The sequence below is a fragment of the Glycine max genome, chromosome 1, assembly GCF_000004515.6.
Source record: "Glycine max cultivar Williams 82 chromosome 1, Glycine_max_v4.0, whole genome shotgun sequence".
Taxonomy (NCBI): domain Eukaryota; kingdom Viridiplantae; phylum Streptophyta; class Magnoliopsida; order Fabales; family Fabaceae; genus Glycine; species Glycine max.
The window spans coordinates 5,845,063-5,868,616 of NC_016088.4; the positions used below are offsets into that span (position 1 = coordinate 5,845,063).

Sequence of the window (23,554 nt, forward strand, 5' to 3'; positions counted from 1 at the left end):
GTCAAACTATTATAAGATGACATGAGAGGAAAAAAAATAGAAAAAACAAAAAAAAAGTCAATTAAATTTATATAGTATACAATATATGAGTGTTCATACGTTACTAATGATAGTATTAAGTTTGGACTAACTTCTCTCCGAGGAGGCTTGAATGAACAATATTTTATAACATGGTTATCAAATTTTTGAGTTAATTCGTTAACTCTTACGAGTTTACGAGTTCACTTGTCTTTTACGAGTTGACTCTTGAATAAATTCTTTTTTAGTAGATTGTAAATTCTAAGTAAACTTGGTAGACTCTCAAGTTTACTATCGAGTCAACAAGTTAGCAAGTTAAAAAAATTAGACCAAAATGTAAGTCATTTTTTATTATTTTGTGTCTGTTTAGCATTCAACATACTTTCATTTAGTATGTTATTCTCAAATATAAAATTCTCACCTTTAATAATACCAAACATTTGTTTTCTAATAACATCAAACACTCAATGAAAATGATCTGCCACTATTATAACCTCTACAAGTTATTGTCTAGTGGTGATGTATTACTAGACTTGGTTATTTAAATATTTTGAACTTTATGATTTATTATTTTGCTTTATTATATTGTTGAACTGTTTAATTAGTATGTTATTTATAGATATTTTGTTATTATTTTTATATGAAGTATACTTTTACGAGTCTACGAGTTAAATCTATGAATCGAGTTTATGAAATTCTCACAAGTATACTTAAACTCTCAAGTTTGATAACCTTATTTTATAGTAAACCATGCGAAGTATCACTGTATAAGGGACACACTGCTGCTAGTCAAAAACTTGTGGGTATAGTTGTGATTATGAGCACTTTTTTCTACAGTATTCAATCGGGTTATTTTTAGCAAGAACTGATTATTAAGTAATTGCATTGGAAGATAGAAAGGATAGTAGAAAGGAGAGAAAGGACAATGTTGAATTTATATATTATTTTCTTATATTCATTGGCTATGAGAAACAATTTTCCTAACACAGAGGAATTGTCTGTCACTTCTTTTTTTTTTTTTTTATTTCAGAGAATCCTTTAATAAAAAAACTAAAGACTAATAATATCTTGAAGTATTGGGATTTTCTTAAAGTGTTTATTTACCTCTTTTATTCGCATAGACTTAGGAATCAAATTCCTTACTGCATCCTTAATTAAGAGCTATAGGCATTGTTATATGCTAAATCATACTATACTATGTTGGCTAATTCATAATGTGTTTGGATTAGATTTATGGTGATTAGATTTATGGTGAGAAATAATCAATTATTTTTTCATGATGAAGGCAAAACAATAAATAACTGCATAAAATTGATTCTTAGGTGTTATCCAAACACACTATAAACTGCATAAAATAAGACGAGAAACTTTGTTGCTTTCAAAGTAAAATTACTTTTGAATTATCCCAACTTTAATCTAAAACATGCACGAAGTCTATGCCCTTGAATACTAACAATTTTCCCTCAGTACTCCTTTTGAGAGGTGATTGTAGCAGACAACGTGCGTAGACCCCGTAATGTGCAGTTCTGAAGAAACATAGCAGGCCCAACGGTTGTTCATGGCCAACGTGCATGCCACAAACATGTTACTTTTTTATTCTTGTAATGCATGAGGATCTGACACTGACTAGTATCTGCATCCCTTTGAGCACCCTATGATTTATGAAAAAGCTTTTTGCCATAAGGGAAATATTGGTGCTTAAGGGTTATATGCATGTTCACCTTTTCTGATGTGTTTCTCATTCTCTTTGTACCCCTTAGAGGAACCCAATTATCAAAAGCTTCCTATATATCCTATAAGATACCATATGATCCACTATGTTATAGTAATTCACAAAAATATTGAAATACTCGAGAGTTCTAGCTAGCAAGACTTAAAAAAGATACTAAGTTAATAAACTTTTGGAACAGAAAAAGAAACAACAAAAATCCTAGTACGTCCAAAGCTAGTTGTTGTTCCAGCTGCATTATTATCATTGAAGCAAAATCACATTTCCACACAGTATTCTGCGTCCGTGATGTGACAGGTCCTTTGTTATAATTGGTAATGCAAAGAGGGGCACCGTGGCAAGTTTCATCAAATGCTTGGAGAATTGGCTTCAGAGATCAGAACAATCATAAAATTGGTCGACCCTACTGCAATTTCTCTCTACGTTCCCTTTCAAACTGGAGGCCAACAGTAAATAATTCCCCTCATGGTCTTAATGAGACACCCTTTCATATTTTTGAGATATTTGGTTCTTAAAGTTTTTTCTTTTTAACAAATCACTGGTATTTTAGACAAGGTAAATTCTTTTTGAATTGAACAAGACTATTATGAGTAGCAAAATTGTTGTGTGTTGGAACATTTAACTTAAGATTTGAACTAGAGACTACTATTTAAATTCAAATGATCACACAGTAGTTTATTCATGTGCAGGATGATCTTTGATTCTTGAAGTTCTCATTTGAAAAGTTAAACTTTAATCTCCATTACTAACATTAGATAGAGTATAGCACTTTTTGACTTAGTAAGACTACTACAAAAATTTTCGAGTGATACATTGTGCACAAAAATGTTTTTTATATAAGGATTAAAATTTAATAAAGGTAGAGAAAAAAGGTTACGTTAAATTTTATGTTGTTATTCAATGATCAGATAAATTTATTGACTTTAGACATAATTATTTTATATCAATAATAATTTGTAATTAAATTTATAATGTAAAATTGTCCATGGATGACAATTAAAATCATAAGATAATTATAAAATTTAAATGTATAATTTTACCTTTTTTATGTGAGAAAAAAGGACATGTATTAATTTGTAGTGACATTTAGTTACAAATTATGATGCTTGATGATTTTGTTGACATTTATAATAATTATCTTAAAAATTATATAAATAATAAATTATAATAATTGAAGATAGTATAAAACTATTTTAGTGAGTGCATGATCATAAGTCTTTTATGTTACATAAAATTAATTGTTATAACCTAATTTTGTAGGTATGTGCAAAAATTCGAAAGGGTAAAACAAACAGGAAACAAACAGGCCCTGAATTTTACTCTACGGATGGACTGCCATGAGAATTATTGCTACTTTGCTTGGAGATAGTACTCCTGCAATCTCATCTAACTGGGTACAAACCATTAATAGTTGTTAAAACTTGGCACCGACCTGTCAGTAACCTCGTCCACTTGGGACCCAGATGCTTCCATGAATTACAACATCTTAAACTACTATTATATGCTCAAATTAATTGTGACACTGCGTCACCCCTCAGATGAAAATATCCACCAAGGGTCAATTAAATTATTAGTACATCCAAAGAGACAAATCAATCCCCCACTTGGTCCTTTTTACCAGTTATACACATGGACCAACCCAATATACAACGTCAGGCAAGATCAAATTAAGAAGGCTAGCTATGTAATAGGCACTACATAGTATATATGCAATAAACCCTCTGGGCAGGAAAAGAAAAAAGAAAGAAACATTCTCTTCCTCATATTAATTATGATGAAAGTCATCCTAAACATGAAACCCTTTTGACAAGGTCATTCTTTGTTGAGTATTCAAGATAGAATCATGGCCGACATATGAAGACTATATAGTAAATGTGTGTTTGGAAACAATTAATATATAATTTACGCGGATTTGATGCTCTCTCTCTCTCTCTAAGCAACACAGTTGAAATACACATAAACAACTCTTTCTTTCTTCAGGCATATGCGCATTACATGATACTTGAGGCAGTACTGAACAAACTCTAAGACGCAAGACCACATGTTTAGATATTGAACTTCATGATGTGATGCATGATCTATATTATTTCTTCCGATCCTAATTATAAGAACCTAATTAGAAGTCTTATTTAGACTTTTTTATATGAAATAATATAAAATGTATCATGTATTATTTTTTTTACAATAATAACCTTAATTACGTGTCATTACTCTGTATTTAATAAATAGTAAATAAAATATATTAATATCTATTATTCTTTTAGAGACTAATTGTTGTCTTGTGTGTAGAGCATTTTGGAAATTCTCTTACATGTATTGCCAATAGAAAATAAAAGCAATAAGTATATCAAGGATGATAGGAATTAAAATATCTAAAGTCAATAAAAATATTTGAATAAAGAACCAGAGCATGTCTAAAATAATTTTGGCAGAAAATAAAAATTTAAGATAAATTTAATTCTACTACATAAGTTAACTAATTTCCTTAATCTACTAAATAAGTCTTATAAAAAAAGACCATGGGAAATATTATACGAAAGGAAATTTTAGCCTATTTATTTTTATATTATAAATTAGAATACATAATTTGAAGATATAATATACTCTTAATTAAATATTTTCTCTTTTATCTCCTTTAGAAGAACATTTCACCCACCATTCTTGAAGTAGGTTAAATAGATTCTTTCAACCATATAAAATAACTCATATTCTATTTATTTATATACTTTGATTTTCTTAATTAATTACTCATCCATTTTAATATATTTGGCTTAAATTATTCAATATTTTTAAAAGAAATTATTCATATAATTTTATATGACAATTTAAATTATTCATTGTAAATTTAAAATATATTTAATATATTTAAAGATATTTATTCATCATAAATTTAGTTAAAATAAAATTTATATAAAATTATTTATTTATTATGAATTTTAATTATATAAAAAATTATCCTCTGCAGAAAAATATTATTATTATTAAACAGTTCAAGACTAGGACAGGTGGCAACAATTGGAGTTTTTTATTCTGTTCAAATGCTAAACGAATCTGTTGTGAAACTTGTGATCCCGTTGCAATTAAATAGCAATTTGGTTGTAGAACATTTTCGGCCGTTACATGTTCTTGTGTTATAACTTCAATGTTTAGTACCTTCTGAGCACACAACCTATTTTAATAGAAATTATAATTATTCAAAAAATTATTCTCATCAGTTGTTTTTTGTAAGAAAAATAAAAACATTTGAGGCAGTTGTACAAAACATTTAATTCTTGCTGATCCATCTGAAATGGACGCCAATGATGTGTCCAAAATGGTCTGTTATGATTTGTTTATGGTGAGAAAATATTTTTTGATTTTATTTTCCATTTTATTTTTAATTACAAACAAAATCACATTATTTTTAAAAGTTTACACAAAAAACAGTAAAAACAAATTCTTTTCTATTTCTATTTTTTTATTTTTCATTTTTTGCTTTCACCATTTCCTGTACATTTTTTTAAGAAAAAAAAACAAAAAAAAAAACATTTTTCCTAACAGACGGTCCCTGAGGCTGAGGTATCCAAGATAGATTGTTGATGTGTTCAAGACACACCAAGTTGAGCTGGACTGGACTCTAAAATATATGATGTTGTTGATAAACTGGGACCCAAAATATTTTGAGGTCGGCTAAGACTCCAGTAAAAAATGAGTATATAAATGCAAAAAGATACTTGGATGCTCAAATCAGTCATAATATTACTAAAATGATAAATTGATAATGTATATTAAATGTTTATTTGCTATAGTAACAGCAGTGCCAGTATATATAGACATCAAAGTTGAGCTGAAATCCTTGACACATAGGCCTATTGTGGACAATTATTCATTGATTGTGGTGTAGAAACAAGATAATGAACCTACGTTCATTATCTTGTTACTGGTGTTAACTTTGGTCTACACTTATAATTTTGGGCTTTCATATTGTTTGGACTTGGGAGAGTTATTATATGGATTGGGCTTAAGTCCGGCCCATATCACTTCATCCCTTATGTAATTAATTTTATATTGTTAGAATAAGCTAAAGTATCAACAAAATAAATTAATCATGATGCGTAGGCGTTTGAGGAGGCCATCTATTTTATATAGCCTATCAAACTCCATGGCATCACCCACGTATATATAGAATATTGACATAGAAAATCGATCCTTGACAAAGCAATTTGGTTATTTTTCTCTTCTTTTTTTGTTGATAAGAACTAAGAAGGGCCAAGAGGCCCAAAGACTACAATATGAAGCAACCTGGTTTTAGGTACTTCACTTTTTCAGCGACATCAGTTCATTACACCATGTCAAAGAAGAAACTTGGTACAACCTTGTATGCACATCAGTGCTATTTTCCCTCAGTTCTGGACCAATTACTGAGATTCGATTCATAGAAATCAAAAACTCTTTGCAGACACTATATTTTTTGCATTTGCATCAAGTGCACTTAGTTCCTTTCACACAACTTTATTGTCTCAATCTAGTGTTCAATAATGAGCTGAAACATGAGCTGCAACATCATTTCACAACTGCGGCAAAAAGACTCATGCTAGGAAAATTTTAAAATAAATAAAATAACTGGGCACAGTAACATTCAGAAAATCTTAAATTATCACGCAAGCACAGATAAATGGCAGGAATATCCACACATATGAAATATAACAGAATCCCAGTGGACAATAGAGCCAAAAAAATTGCCTGAGATTTTGAAGTTTAACAAAACTAAACCAAATTGAGCAGACCTTATTATCAAAAACTTACATCAATGATTCAACAAAGCCCAAGGCTATCAAAGTGCATTTATTTAACAAATTATTTGTGGTCCAGTAATTCACATCACAGATTGTCAGCAACCTTGGGCAAAAGTACTTGAAGTACTTTTTTATTGCCAGCCAAAGGGTAGGGGAATTGGAATAGATCCACTAATTGGATAACATTAAATCTCATGGAGGGACGCTTATTTTTTGGGATTTAACTGCTCTAAATCGAGAAATGCACTTTCAAGGGATAAAGTACCTACTTACACTAGTTGATTAGAAAGTTGACAATTTAGATTCTAACAACACAATAGTTCATATTACATGCACATATATCTCATCAATAAAATCAATTCTACAATTCCAATACTGTACATTACTCTCTAAAGTGCACCTAAATCCAACTCCTCATTTTCCATAACCAAAATCTAGCTTCCTATGAATCCCAAGCAGCCCTTTCTCTACCACAACTTAACAGCCATTAACTAATGCACATATATTCACCAACCATTATACTTTTAGCAAAACCAACAATGAAGGTTTTACATTGCGATGGTAGTCACATCGCAATCCTTAACACGGCAGGAACTTGCAAATAAATGTGGCTGCAATTACAATTGTGATGTGGTCATGGTTACCTAAAAAATCTCGAGGTTGAATCAACCAACCTAGCATTAAACCCGCCATCACTAACCTTCAACATATCTTCCAAATTCATTGACACGCCAACACGTCTTAGCATCCCAAACCGCGGCTTAATTCTCCGTTCCAAGCTAAAAGAGAAGTACTGTGGAAACCTCTTGAGCTCAGCAACATCCCCATTCATCTCCCTCAAGAAAAACTCCACCTTCGGCCCCAAATTCTTCTCCACACTAAAAGTCAACAACCCAGGTGACCTCACGACCATGTTAGCAACCTCTTCGTGGGTGAACCCCAAACCCTTCAAAAACTCAATCTTGGGCAAAAGGGTGTCCTCCACATTGGAAACGAGCAGCAGGGTCGTCTGGCACGTGAGCGAGTGGGGCCCACTAAACCCTAATTCCCTCAGAAAGCACAACGTTGGTCGCAATTGGTTGTTAACGCTGCAAACGAGTAACCTAGGGCTGCGCAGGATGGAGAGGTGGACGTCGGGGTAGAGGATCGGGACCTCGTGGAGGAGGAAGTCGAGGAGGGGGTAGAATTGTAAATAGGGGTCGCACGTGAGGAGCACGGGGAGCATGTCGAGGATGCGACCCATGGCGGCGCGTGGAATGCCCAACGAAGAAAGGGAGCGCGTCACTGATTTTAGGGTTGAGAGAGGGGAAGAGCGGAGGGTGGGGTTTAAGCGAAAGGCCTTGTTGGGGTTCACTTTGAGGGCTTTAAGGTAGAGCACCTTTTCGTGGAATACGAGGCCACGGTCCGAGGTTGTTGTCGGGTGGCGCGAAAATTGCGGTCTGAGGGTTAAGGGTTTTGGGAGGGAGAAGAGTTTCAGTATCGACGGCATGTCGTGTCGACGACGACGACGATGATGATGGTGACCTGGCGCGGTGTATGGATCTATAATAATCACGAAACGTAAACGGTGGGTCGTTTCTTGTGTATGAGACGATGTCGTTTTTTTACTGGGCTTGGTTTTACGAGTTCATTAGGACTTACTATAGGCCTTGCTTGTTCGAGGTTTGAGGTATTTGGGCTGATATTTATATCTAGCTCTCTGGGTCGATGAAAATTGTTCTGGGCACTTAAGTATTTTTGTTGGGACACCTAGTATGTAAAATTCTGGTTTTGTCCTTCCGTAAAATTGATATGGATTGGTAATCTGTAAGTCTCATACGGATTGCTAATCCGTAAGCCTCATACTTTTTTTTTTTTTAAAGATATGTTTTAAGAATTAATTTAAAATTAATAGTTCAAGTAAGAATCAAACATATAACTTTTGCATTATTAGCATGACGCTCTAACAAACTAAGCTAATAGACCAATTATGTTATAAAATAATTAATGTCGCTATATATAATACTAAAATTTTTAATGTATATTTAATGCACATGTAAATTTACATAATAATTTTGTGACAATTAATTTTTATCTTATAATTAATTTGTTTACATATATAAATTGTAAATAAAAATCATAGGTTTAATAAAAATTTACATGTGTAAAAAAATACATTATTAACATAAATCTAATAATGTATTTTTTGACCTTATTATAGTTAATTTTGGTCTAATAATGTGTTTTTTTTACATATATAAACATCTAAATACATCATTCAATTAAATACCAAATTTGTTTAATTTTCAATCATTGTCATAAACATCTAAGTACATCATTCAATTAAATATCAAATTTGTTTAATCATCAATTGATGTAATAAACATCTAAATACATCATTCAATTAAATATCATACTTGTTTAATTTTCAATCACTATAATAAACATCCAAATACATCATTCGATTAAATACCATATTTTTTAACTATTAATTACTGTAATAAATATCTAAATACAACATTCAATTGAATATCAAATTTGTTTAATTATCAAATTTTGTAAATAAATTAAATATATAAAAAAATTTAAATAAATTATCATTTTTAAAAAAATTCAAAACATACAGATTGATTTATACAAATTGGCAATCTATATGGTTCATACGAATTGAAACTTTGTATGGTTTTGAAAAATAAATACGCACCTCTTCTTCTTCGGCGACAAAAAACCACCAAACTTCACCGTATATTCGTAAACAACGCACGTACATCACTGGCGACAATAAACACTCACAAAGGACGCTAATGAAAACAAGTTATACTAAGGGAGTACAACTTTAAAAAAAAAGGTGCTACAGAAATGAAAAAAGCTAATATGTTATTTATAACCAAAAATACTCATAAGGGCATTTTTGGTATTTTGGAAAACTGTTGGGTGTACCAGCAAAAATGTTGGGTGCCCCAAGCAACCCTAGGTTCATTGGGTTAGACTGAATTAAAGGGTTTTACTTGGTTGGTTAAATATGATGTATAAATTGGTATAAATTTTTTTATAGTGTCTTTGATTTTCACGGATAGAAAAATTTCACTAGGTTGAATGATTTTTAACAACACGGAGAATCAAAGGGATGAAAATTTGAGAAATACCAATGTTTTTTTAAAATTATCTATAGGTTACCAAACTATTTGATAATTATTAATTAGGTTTTTAGATTTTTTTTACTAGGTTTTAACTTTTTTTAGGTCATTAAACTTGTTTTTTCTTTTTTAATTTGATTCTTCAGCCTCATTGTTGTTATGAAAAATTGATTGTTAATCAATTGTGAGATTATATATATATATATATATATATATATATATATATATATATATATATATATATATATATATATAAAAGTTGAAATCTAAAAAGTCTTCTGAAAGAATATTTGGGTGCTTGGGTTGTTTTGTATGTATGATTTTATAATTTATGTTCTTAGACATAAAAGGGAGTAAGCTGTCAAATTTAGAATTTTTATTTCCACTGGGGATAAGAAATAATAATGTTTCTATAAAAGTTAGTTGTGAAATTGGGATAAATTTCTCCTTTAATAATATATAAGATTGATCTTCGAGTAATTCATGATTCCTAATGATTTAAAAAATTGTTTTACAAATTTACTTTGCATGATAAGTTTTGATTTAATAAAAAAAAAACTAAAGTATAAAGCATCATCTAGAGCACTTAAAGAAACAAAAGTGATAGGTTTCAAATTTAAATATTTATCATTTTAGAGGGACCTAAAACATATTTTATTCTTAAAAATTTAATACATGACTATTAATATAATTATTATTTATATTAAAGGTTAGCTTACTATAGACTTATTTTAAAAAATTTAATGTTCAAGAATTTGACTTTTTAACTAAATAAACTTTTTTAAAAAAAGAATCTTAAACTAGCTAACAAAATAAATGATTTTTACATAAGTTAAACCTTATGAGCTAAGCTATAAACTCAAGCAAATAAACATTTTTTGCTTGTTTTATCTATAGGAATAGAAAATAAGTATCTAGAGTTTACAATAATACATGTACACCATTCTATCCATCGAGCTAAATTTTCTTGATTAAAGATTTTCCTCTTGTTACCTGTGGTACGCATCAATGAAAGATATCAATCACAATTAGATAGTCATATAATAGATAACTTCACAAATTAAGGTTTCGATCTTTAATTCAACTAAAATTCATAATATAGTGTTATTTATCTATTGATGTTTTTAATCCATTTGAGTTATCCTATTGATGATCACATTTTATAATCATAAAAAATATTGTTTACTATCTTTAATCCTTATATTTTGAGATTTCTATTTTTTATCTTAAAAAATTCTTTTTTTTTTGTCCTTAAATATTTTTTTGTACTACTCTTAGTTTTCTAACTTTTCCCCCCTTACTTTTAGTCCTTTGTAAGAAACTAAAAATAAGAATGAAAAAAGCTAAAGGACTAAAACAAAGGACGAAAACTGTAACATTGTGATTTTATTAATGCATGACTAAGTGATTTAATTAAATTATAAGAATAATTAAATCTATTTTATGTTGTTGAAAGATATAAATGAAGTAAGTGATGCTTATGTTGTTGTGAGAAATGGGTCTAGTTGTGGTGGGGTTTTAGTTGGGATATAGGTTTAGTGAGGAAAGCCCGTTTTCACACTCCTTCTATTCCTTTATGAGCCACCCCCTTGTGCTGCCAAGAGAGACACCCTCATTCATTTTCCTTCATTTTCACAAAAGAGCTCTCATTTCCTCTTCTCTCAAGAGCTCTCTCATTCTCTCATTTTCTCCACCACCCACAAGGAGATTCTTCACTCAATCTCAAGCATGAAGATTGTTTTCCTTTGTTACCTTGAGCTTGTAGTCTTTGTTGGAGGGTAAGCTTTCTTTCTTTTCTCTTTCTCTTTTCTATGAGTAGACCCATAATTGGTATTGTGAAAAAACCTCATTAGTTTTTGGGGGTGGTGTTTTCCATGGGTTTAAGTGATGTTGATGTTGTTGTGGGAGAAGAAGTCTTTTCTTGTTGTGCTCAAACCCTCTCCATTCTCTCCTTTTTTTTTTCAAGACCTAAGCTTTGAGACAATATGTAAGGGAAGTTCTAAATTTGAATGGATTAATGCTTTGAATGTGTGTAATATGCATGACATGATGATAAGTAAACTAATGAAATAATTTATGAATTAAATAAAATCCAAACCTTAATTGTGTTAGTTATGTAACGAAGGTAGGTACAAAAAAAAGTTAATGGACATTGACTAGTCTTTTTGAGTTCAGGGACTATAAATAAAATCCTAAAAAGTTTAGGGACTTAAAAATATTAAACCCAAAAAATGCTATCAATGAAGTTTGGGTCTAGCAAAAAGGATTAGTCTCCCAAAATGTAGTGAGCCAATGTTTGAATTTTTGCTGGAAAAAGTGCTCACATTTAGTGTGACCATGCTTCAAACATGATTGTTTCCAAAAAAAAAAAAAGAATAAATGTGAAAAACCAAAAAATATTGAAGACCAAAAGGAAAATGTTATTATAATAATATTATTTGATATGACATTTTTTAGCTTCCTTTCTAAAAAAATGGAACTTCGTCATTAATTTTTGTAAAATTTATATTTATATTTTAGTTTTTGGTTGAAAAAACAATTGTAACTTTAAATTGTATTTGACCTAAGTCACTTGTCATTCAAAGGGAATGTAAAAAAAAAAAGCTAAATTTATTGCTACAATATAATTTAAAGCAAAAACTTTACGCTACAAGTACTAAATATGGATTTTAAGGCAATAATAAATATTATTCATCATATGGTGACTCAGTTCACTAGTATCATTCTTATGAGAGAATGTATTGTATTTTATTAGAAGAAATACAATTAAATGACAAAATGTGCATATCTATGGCACTTTGATGCATCTAAGTGTACATGAAAAGTGATATTCTTTGATGAGAATATATTTTGTAAACAAAAACTAATAAGAAAGAAGAAGCAAATGATTATGGTATATCCATAAATGGTTTTGTATGGTTTTAAAGATAGAAAAGCATACATAACAATTGAAAATAATTGTTTTTAATGGTGATTTGTTGGTGTGTTGGGATATCAAATGAAATCTCTAACTTTCTTCATTCTCCAATTCTCGTGCACGCTTCAACATTCAATTTTTTCGGTCACACCAATGTTACATCATTATCATGTATCATCACACCACATTCTCCCCATTTTCCCTTTTCTCTCTTTCTGATTTGGCATTGGCTTAACAATTTTAGACATTTGGATTGTGATCATTCAAGTTGTGTTACATATACAAACTTCATCGTATGTGTTTATTCTAATTCTATCCTTTTCTTTTTTAAATTTTTTGTCACTTGCTTTTTTTGTTGTTTTTACATTCTTTGTCTATCTCCTTCTCAACACTAAAGCATTGATATGTGTATGAATCTAGGAACCTAATATGTTGATGGCTAGATCAATTCCACACTAGATTGATATAAATATTTGTGTGTGTGTGTGTGTGTGAGAGAGAGAGAGAGAGAGAGAGAGAGAGAGAGCATTTGTCAAATGAAAAATGAATGCAATGGTATTAATTAGTCTATTATTGAAAAATGTTTTATTTTAAATTGATACAAGCATACAAGCAATGAAAATCAATGTTTTACTCAAGCACTTTTTTTGGGATATTTTGTAATTTGAGTCTTTTATGTTATTGTTGAGATTTACAAAATGGGTAGAGTAAAGCTAAAGATTAAGCGAATGGAAAATACCAATGGTCTTCTAGCAACCTATGCTAAAAGAAAGAATAGAATCATGAAGAAAGCCGCTGAGTTAGCTATACTTTGTGGTGTATATATTATACTTCTCATGTTTTCACCAAGTGGAAAACCTTCATTATGTAGGGGAAAACATAAGTATTTTTGTGTAATTTATTTGTGACACAATCACTATAAATGTAATTTAGACTTCAGCTTGTAGAGTCTAGACATGCTTAATGCACTCAATTAAATCATATTAATTACTAATTACATACATGTGTTATTATTAGAGCATCCATGTACATGAACTTGTTTTTGTTAATTTGACTTATTAAACCAATAAAAATGTCTCTCTTTTTCGCACTTCCAAAAATATATAAGTTTATTTGCACTTCCTAAATCCATGGGTAGCTATGAATTATTGTCTCACTTTTTCTTTGGCTTTCTTAAACCTTGGCTAGAGACTTTGGCCATAGGAGAAAATGCAAGAGAGTTACTTCTTTATTGTAGAAATAGGCATAGGATAAGGCTTAAGCAAAAACTCCTACTCCAAGATCAAAGAAGCATTATGCAAAACAAAATGATTTCCATCTCTAAGAAAAATGGTAGTATCACCTACATGATGATTCCATTTTTATTTCTTTTTTTCTTTTAGGGTCATATATGTGATTTTTTTCCATAGATTTATTTAGCATTTTTTTATCATTTTTTCTTATTTTTTTTCCTTTCAAAATTTGAACCTACTATATTGCTCTTGCTATTGAAGTAGTTAAACCCTAATTTCTTTCTTGAAGCTTTGAAAATAGAGTGAGATTGAAAACATATATAATGGACAAAAACTAAGAGAATAATTATTGTAGTTGCTTTAGAACTTGCTCTTTTAGGCTTCAATTTTCTTAGATTAATAATATATAAACATTCTTATATACTATTTTGTTGGTCCTTATTATAAGGTCCAATTAACTAATTATCAAAATTAAGAAAATTGGTGAATTTAGTTGAGGGCATTAAAGACATTTTTGTGAAAAAAATAATACAAAGGACATTTTAGGTTGAACCTTATAATAAGGATCAAGTGACACTTGTAATGTGGATATTATAATAAGCATTAGATGGAGTACCATATTAACACCCATAATTTTTCTTTCACTCTTTTTCTATCATGTAATATCAATTACCATACTTGTATTTCTTTCTCTTCTCTCTTTATGTGTCAATTAGTGTTCAATGAATGTTTTTTTCATTTCTTAACTCAAATTGAAAATAGAAATATTTATTTTTAACAACTAATTTGATAATTGTATTTTATAATATTATGAAGATATTTTTGTATTAATTTATGTGTTATAAAGGTTATTGTATAAATAGTTTGTGAATTTTTTATACTAAACGTGACGGGTTCCTATTTATTTCTTTCATTCCTGAAGCTATTTTTTTTCCATGAAGGACCTGAAGGTCAAAACCATTCCTAAAACTATCATACTTCTTCTATTGTATAAAATAGATGTATATAGCCAATAATAAATAGGATACTTCTTCCTACAATTCTTCCAAATGCTTGTGAGGCCCCCTAACTTGCCTAGATTATCCAAATTATGTATTTGTTGAATCACCTTGTCTTTAAAAAAATCTACATAGTAATATATGCATGCTTAAAATCTTCTTTATATGTTGTTTTTCTATTTATAAGATTTGATTTCTTGTCTAATTGTTCTCTCCCTTCTTTTGTGAATATAGTAACTTCAAGGGGATTATCACAAAGTTTTCTCAACTAACTCCACAAGAAAGGGAAAAAAGTGCATTTAAAATCCTTTAACACAAAATTTATTACACATTTGTCTTAAAAATATTTGAATTTAATAAAATATTCTCCATTGAATTGCAACAAGAATTTGGAAAGTCTTGAAGTAAGTGATGTCTTACAACTCATGCCCCATACCAAAATGTACACTTGTTTTTTGCTTATTTCAAAAGTAGTGATTGTTTCCTTATCTTAATTCTCATTAATGAATTGATTTTGCTAGAAGTTTAGGTATTGAAGAAAACATTTAAAAAGTTAGATCATGATGTGAATATACAAGATTTTTTTGGGTACGAGGTATGTCATGTTGCCATTGAATTAGCAATTGCACCTATAATACATTTAACCTATTTATTTTACTAAATTGACACTGAAATATTATGTTTTTTGCTATAGCACTCAAACTGTTGAGGTAAACCATTTCAATTACTATATATTATTGGTTCTTTCAATGCTATATCCTTTACAAAAGTAGCTTTATATTCAGGACTTAGGACTTATGAGATCAAGTCTGGCAACACATATTTATGAAATACGCAAAAGATTAAGGTGAATTTTATATATTTTTTCTATTTGTACAATAACTTTTTTTCTTTCCTACCTATATTATGATAAACATCTATTGTTTCAAGTTGTTCTCACAATTTTTTTGTTGGATTCTACAGATATTGGACTGACCTTGGTACGAGCAATAGTGTTGAACAATTGGGTCAAATGGAAAATTCACTCAAGGAATCACTTAATCAAATTAGAAGTCATAAGGTATGCATGCATTAGTCTGTGCTTGAGTTTTATAAAAGATTTTTCAATGATTCAGTTGAGAGACAAGGTTCTCATGTTAATTGACAAATGTGTTTATGATTGATGAACTCTAATATTTTTCATATTTGCCTTTTATCTAGTCTAGATGAATAAATTTAACAAACTTAAATGGATCATCTTAGTTAGATCATGTCTTCTGAAAAGAATTATCAATCAAATACTAGCAACGATGATAGTTCTAATTGAAGCATCCATAGACTATGAACAAGACACAAACCAATGAAGTAAAAGATTAAAAACAAAATAAAGAAGCATCATACAATATTTGTTTTTTTTTATATGGAGTCTTATTTAGAATCTTATTTTTTTGTTCTTGTTCAATAATAGGGAAAGATGTATGGTAGTAAGCAATTCTATCCTTAACAACGCATAATTGAAGTTCTTGATTTTATTTCATATATGACATGTCTTACTTCTTGACAGGAAAATATACAAAAGCAAGAATTTGCATCACTACAATGCAATAACCAGGTGAATAATTGTTTCAATAGCGTTAAATTTTCTCTTTTAAATTAGTTCCTAGGGCTTGGAAATAAGAGACATGTGACTGAAATAACTTTGCCTTCTAGTTCAATGAAATGCATGTTCCATTCAGAATGGATGTTCAACAACATCTTCAACCTCTGTCATGGATTACTAATGGTGATAACCAAAATCTAGTTCTATCCGAGGACTCAAACTTGCTTCTTCATGAGTGAGTTTTTTCTCCTCTAAAGTAGATATATTGAATTATTCATAATATTTTATATGAGAATCTTCTAACTCTTGAGTTTGCTTAACCTATTCACACTATAGGGCATTTTTAAGAATATCTTAAACTATATTTTAACAAAATTGTTGAATGATTCACATAAATCACACAAAATTGTTGATGGTGGTTCCTTAAAAATAGATAAATTCTAGCAACACACTATTTTGCACACTCTATCTGATTAGTTGAAATTTCTTGAAAATAATAAAATATTATGAGTTTCACATCTTATTTAATGACTATCTCTCATAATTTTATAATTTTTAATAAATTTAAACTAATCATAGAGTGTGTGTTAAAAGAGAGTATTACAGAATGTGGTATTAATATTCCTCTTAATAATATTCAATTTGAGTTCTTTTGGATTAATTATTTCCAACTCATTTTATCAAATTGATTTATTTTTTTCCTTGGAGATATAGAGGGCTCGACAAGCTATTCTTTTAGGAGTTATGCCAATGATCATGGCTCAAGTACCAAAACACATATTTCAATTTCTAAGCAAGAAAATGGTATTCTTAGTGACTTGTGACGTACTGATCGAGGCCGTACCCGAATCAAATAAACATGAAAATGCAGTAACTAGGAAGTGATCCTAGGTCGTTTCCCAACGAGCAGTGACAAACCAAATGTTCATAATATACTTGCAGTAACAGTAACGATGGGGGGGGGGGGGGTTTGGTTGTTTGGTAATTAAAGAGCAGACAAATAAAATGGAATACGAAACTACTAATATTAAAAACAGGTTGTTTCCTCTGATTCAGAAGCCACTCTCTTATCCTGGGTTATGGAGAATTCGTCCCTAACAGTCAACCACTTAATCCAACCCTATTTCAATTTACTAAGCGAAAATCAACTTAGGGTTTTCATTACGTGATTAGGCACCACATACACCAGTTAGCCCTTCGTCCATTAAGCATGAACGCAAGTTAGGCTCAGAGGCAATTAATCGAACACGAAGCGTTCACTGATTAATATTCACGAAATTGGGATAACTGGTGAAGGGAAAACTGCCAGGAAACCACATTACAAACGAAACCTCAAAGAGAGTTGGGCTTCGTCCTCAAAAGGAAACAACACCAGAAAATCTAGCCTTCCATGGATTCAAACAGAGAACGCAATTGAAACATGAAGCAGAAACGTAAATGAACGGAAACATAAATGAACAGAAACGTAAACAAACAGAAATGTAAAATGGAACAGAAACGTAAATGAGAGTAGAAGAAGAAACAAGAACGAAATTGTAATTAGAAGCAGAAAACGTAAAATTGCATTACGAACTCAGAAACGTCAAAACAGAAAAACGAAAACCCTAAAACCAAGCTCTGAATAATGAATAGCATAACAGAATAGAATGCCCTCACGAATCCCAAGGCAGCTATTTAAAAAGAGTCACTCAAAGTCACTGGGCCCTATTACAATACTCTGGCCCAAAACGAAATAAACACTGAACAACATAAAATAAAATTGCGAAATTTCCTAATTAGAAATTAACTAAGGTAAGCGCTGCTTTATTTGCCCTCTTCAAGTCCACAACCAAAATCCGGATTAAGCCCAATGTTTCATTAATTCCTGAAATTAGATTAAAAACATCAAATTAGCTAAATGAGCCCAAATTATAAAACTGCCTAATTAATTGACAATTAAGACCAATCAATAATTAAAATGGTGCAAAAAGGGTTTAGAAAATAGAAGAAAATGATGGCACATCACGTACCTCTCCTATGAGACTACAATTTCCATACCTACCAAACAATTTTAATTTATGGAATGACACGAAGGTCCAACTAACTCCAGAGATGAAACCAAATGAAAATCATGTAGATTATAATGTGAATGGAACTATTGAAGCAGCTAGAACCGAGTATGACTCTAACCACCAAGGATGGACTTCCACATCAGGGCCATGTGTCATTCATGTGTTGTTACTATGTTTGATGAGCATTTGTATACCAAGCAAGTTTTCCTCCAATGCATTTTGGCTTCACATAGTAGCACTTTTTCCTTTTGTTCTTAACATTCTTAATGCATGACTTCCTTTTCAATTATGCTTTTGATAACCTACCACAAATGGTAAGTAATTTACATGTGAGTCAAATTGTAATACCCAATTATCGGTCATAGAAAGACATTTTTGTTGTATATCTTTAGGCCCCCAAACTTATTTCAGAAAAAAGACGAAGAACTTAACATGTTCATATATCTCTCAAAAGGTTTGATATAAAGTAGTAATAATAGATTAACACGTACGTTCCAATATCACCATGGGTACCAATGCAATGATAGCTCATTTTTTTTATATTATTAATATGAAGCTCAAAATTTCAATATATTAGCATGTTCACGCAAACTTGATTTACAAATAATTTTATAATGTAAAATTAAGAGAAAAAGGGAATTAATCTAAAGCATATCATGAGATCGATATTGTGAAAAAGGATAACATCATTATATTTTTTTTAGTATATTTTCCATATTATTTTTTTTACAAAATTGCTAGATTGAATCTCGAAGCAGACACTTAACTTTAATCCAAGTTTGACAAAAGTTTCAGAAACATATGCAATTATGTTGGGAACACAAACATAGGCTAGATGGATGTGGTCATATATGCCTCTTCGATTTTATTTTGTAAATGCAGGTGAAGCCTTATGGTAATTGCCAATCTACATACAATTTTTTCTATCTTTAATCTACATAAAGGTTGAGTTGAAATGCAAAAACGCACATTGAAATATTCCTTTTTATATTATGGAAGAATGAAATAGGCCTTGGATTTATTTTATCCTTTTTCACATTTGCGCCTTTTCTTTCCTAGTAGGTAAGAGTTGGGAAATTACTTCTTGCACTTCCTTTTTGTGTCATGCACCCATAGGTAAAGTTAATGGACAAATATGTCCTTCACCCTAGCATCCAGTTCCCTCTCCTTTGTTATTCAACGCAACCCTTCCCTTTCCTTGTATTGCTACTATGAACCCATAGTGGTGCCAAAAGAGATATTTATGTGATATGTGTGGTAAGCAAACAGGCATTGATGCACATTACCTACAAGGCTGGCACTGCCCAGGGCACATCCCTGTCAAGTCATTCTTTGAGATTGTACACTTCATTAAGCGTCAAGGCCTCCTCGTTAATCAATTTCCTCAACAACCACTACTACTTCTCCAACACAGAAGATGACGTCAACATCAAGGAAGCCATGGAAGATCTAAATTATATTCCAAAACAGCTATTCTGGAAGTGTATAGGAATCCCAAAAATCTATTTAGGAATAACCTATTCTAGAATATGAAAATTATATTTCAGAATAACTATACCAGAAAGTAATATTCTTTCAGAATGGCCATTTTGTAATAGGTGGTGTCCATTTGAGGGGTATTTTTGTCCTTCAGAGTCTTTTGGAGGTGAAGGAAATAAAAAGGGTGTAGAAAGTAAAAGTTAAAGACTTATCCAAAAAGGTCATTGCATCCACCATCCAACCAAGCCTATAACACTAAGGCAATTGCTAGGGGCACCCAACAATTTTTAAAAAACCCAAAAATGTCTTCCGCGAGACACCACGGAAGAAGTTTTCTTCCATTGTTGAAATTACACCTGCGGAAGAATGCTTCTTCCGTGGAGTCTCGTGGAAGACGTCTTCTTGGAGACTCCACGGAAGAAGCATTCTTCCGCTGTTGACATCACAACTGCGGAAGACAGCTTCTTCCGTGGAGACTCACGGAAGAAGCTGTCTTCCGCAGTTGTGATATCAACAGCAGAAGAATGCTTCTTCTGTGGAGTAATTCGTTTTATGATTTTTTAGTTTTAAGATTATTTTGAATGTTATTTTGGTTAATTCTATTTGTAATTTATGTGAAACATAAAAATATATTTGTTGGTTGAATTGTTGATTTTTTTGCCTAGGTTGAAGTATTTTTTGGTTAAATGAGCTTTGTAGGTTATAATTTTGAAATTATGTAATTAAAAGTTGAATTTGGTTATGTATATGTAGATTAAATATTTGTGTGAGGTTGTCAAATGTTGAATTAGTTTGATATTCATAGTTTGTAAATATTTTTGGGTTACTGTATCGTTCAAATTATTTAGTTGAATGTTGAATCTGGTGATAGTTATACTTTGAATTAAGATGGACGAAGATCAATGGGCATATTATAGTGCGATGTCCGAAGAAGTTGATATGGATTTTCAAGATGAAGAAGATTATGGTGTGAATGAAGCACATGTTGATTGCTCAGATGCTTTTAATACTTCTCAGGTAATCATGTCGATCAGTTTTAATTGTTTGGTCTAATGTATGATTTGTGTAAAAATTAATATGTCATGGTTGTGTCCTAGGTCTTTGCAACCCGAGAAGATGTTTTGAAGTGGGCTCGAACGGTTGCCCATGAAAATGGTTTTGTTGCAGTAATTATGAGGTCTGATACATATACTGGCAGCAAAGGAAGAACTTCATTTGTGTTAATTGGGTGTGAAAGGAGCGGTAAGTACAAGGGTAGGAAGAAAGAATTTGTTAAAAGAGACACAAGTACTAGAAAATGTGGTTGTCCCTTTAAGATTCGTGGAAAACCAGTGCATGGAGGTGAAGGTTGGGCAGTGAAGCTGATATGTGGGATTCACAACCATGAATTGGCGAAGATCTTAGTTGGACATCCATATGCTGGGAGATTGACAGATGATGAGAAAAATATGATTGCTGATATGACGAAGTCGAATGTGAAACCAAGAAACATCCTGCTAACGTTGAAGGAGCACAACAACAGCAGTTGCACCACAATCAAACAAAACTACAATGCAAGAAGTGCATATCGTTCTTCAATCAAAGGAGATGACACTGAAATGCAACACCTAATGAGGCTCCTTGAACGTGACCAATACATTCATTGGCATAGATTGAAGGATGAAGATGTGGTGCGTGATTTGTTTTGGTGTCACCCAGATGCAGTTAAGTTATGTAACGCATGTCATCTTGTTTTTTTGATAGACAGTACCTACAAAACAAATAGGTACAGGCTCCCATTGCTTGACATTGTGGGGGTGACACCAACCGAGATGACTTTCTCTGCTGGGTTTGCATATCTGGAGGGTGAGCGCGTGAACAATCTTGTATGGGCATTGAAACGGTTTCAAGGCCTTTTTTTAAGAAACGATCGCCTTCCTGTTGTTATTGTCACAGACAGAGACCTAGCCCTGATGAATGTTGTGAAAGTTGTGTTTCCGGAGTGTAAGAATTTGTTGTGCAGGTTTCACATAGACAAGAATGTGAAGGCAAAGTGTAAATCGCTAATTGGTCAGAAGAATGCTTGGGACTACGTAATGGATAGCTGGGGTAACCTGGTAGATTGTCCTTTGGAACAGGACTTCCCTGAGCACCTTCAAAGGTTTCAAGTAGCATGTTCCCCATGGCCAATGTTCATTGACTACATATGTGAGACATGGATTGTCCCACACAAGGAGAAATTTATCTTGGCCTGGACGAATAAGGTGATGCACCTAGGCAACACAACAACAAATAGGTATTTAAATGTTTTATTATTTTAGTCAAGTTTCTTTTAATGATTGTTTGGAGGATTATTGTTATTAATTTGTCTTCTCTGTTGTGTGTTTTAAATGTAGGGTTGAATTTGCCCATTGGTCTTTGAAAAGGATATTACAGAATAGCGTTGGAGACCTCTGTAGTGTTTGGCATGCAATGAACAACATGATGACGTTGCAACACACTGAAATTAGAGCATCATTCGAAACAAGTACGCATGTCGTTGGTCATGTTTTTAAGAAAACCTTATACAAGAGGCTTCTGGGAATGGTGTCAAGGTACGCTTTAAATGAAATTTCGGTTGAGTTTGAGCGTGTACGTCATTTGAAAGACAAGTTGTCTTCTTGTGGGTGTGTCTTGAGAACCACGCTAGGTCTTCCTTGTGCATGCGAGCTACAAAGGTATGAGGGTGGCAGCATCCCACTGGATGTAGTCCATATGTACTGGAGGAGACTTAATTTTTCAGACCAGGGGCTATGTGAGGCCGAAGTGAGCATCAAGGAAGAGATTGATAGAATACATAAAAGATTCGAGGAACTTGATGTTTGCGGGAAAGTTAATTTCAAGAGTAAACTCTGAGAATTCGCGTTTCCCGATGAGACCTCTATGTGCCCTCCTCCAACAAAGGTTAAGACAAAAGGTGCCCCGAAAAAGGTAATGAAAAGAAGCGAAAGATCGACAAAGCGTGATCCATCTTATTGGGAGTATGTTGATGCTTATCATTCGGTTAAAAACAGCAACACCTCAGTCAGACCCAGTGCATCATCTTTTGAACCACCGAAGCCAGCAAGGATGATCCCCATGTTGGATCAATTTCTGCCATTTATGCATGGTTTCATTGAGGATGTTGTTGATGTGAAAGCGGATGGTAATTGTGGATATCGGTCAGTTTCCATTTTGTTAGGTATGAGAGAAGAGTGTTGGGCCATGATGCGTAATGAATTGATTAAAGAACTTGGCAAATGGTCGCAAGAATACATAAAGATCTTTGGTGGCACGGAGAGATATGAACAACTGAGGTTGTCCCTACACGTAGATGGGTTATCCAAGGTATGTGTTTTATGCTTTTTATTTACATAAGTAATGTTTACATGACTGACACGTGTATTTGTTATGTGATTTAGGTTAGTATGGACAAATGGATGGATATAACAGATATGGGATATGTAATTCCGTCAAGATATAATGTAATCCTTGTATCGTTGTCACAACAACAGAGCTTCACATTTTTTCCTCTCAGAAGTCAACCACCGGCCGATTCTGCTGCGCACCGCATAATATGCGTCGATCATGTGTTTGACAGTCATTTTGTTCAGGTCCATTGAAAATTCGTTTACTCAAATAATTTCAATTATTGAATGAGTT

General features: G+C 31.8%; 3 protein-coding genes across 3 annotated transcripts; 2 read left to right on the plus strand and 1 right to left on the minus strand.

Annotated features, from left to right (window-relative positions):
* Nucleotides 1-6,800: 6,800 nt before the first annotated feature.
* LOC100794204 (transcription termination factor MTEF1, chloroplastic) lies at nucleotides 6,801-8,207 on the minus strand. Its single transcript, XM_003517958.5, has one exon. The coding sequence runs from the start codon at nucleotides 8,009-8,011 to the stop codon at nucleotides 7,163-7,165; it is 849 nt and encodes a 282-aa protein (XP_003518006.1). The 5' UTR covers nucleotides 8,012-8,207; the 3' UTR covers nucleotides 6,801-7,162.
* Nucleotides 8,208-13,253: 5,046 nt separating this feature from the next.
* On the plus strand, nucleotides 13,254-17,188 carry LOC102665922 (agamous-like MADS-box protein AGL30). The gene is made up of 5 exons (XM_006573901.1): nucleotides 13,254-13,354; nucleotides 15,749-15,845; nucleotides 16,329-16,376; nucleotides 16,475-16,599; nucleotides 17,071-17,188. Exons 1-5 carry the CDS (start codon nucleotides 13,254-13,256, stop codon nucleotides 17,186-17,188), a joined length of 489 nt encoding a protein of 162 aa, XP_006573964.1.
* Nucleotides 17,189-22,846: 5,658 nt separating this feature from the next.
* LOC106799438 (uncharacterized) lies at nucleotides 22,847-23,514 on the plus strand. The gene is made up of 2 exons (XM_014777879.1): nucleotides 22,847-23,239; nucleotides 23,314-23,514. The coding sequence occupies exons 1-2, from the start codon at nucleotides 22,847-22,849 to the stop codon at nucleotides 23,512-23,514; spliced, it is 594 nt and encodes a 197-aa protein (XP_014633365.1).
* Nucleotides 23,515-23,554: the final 40 nt, after the last annotated feature.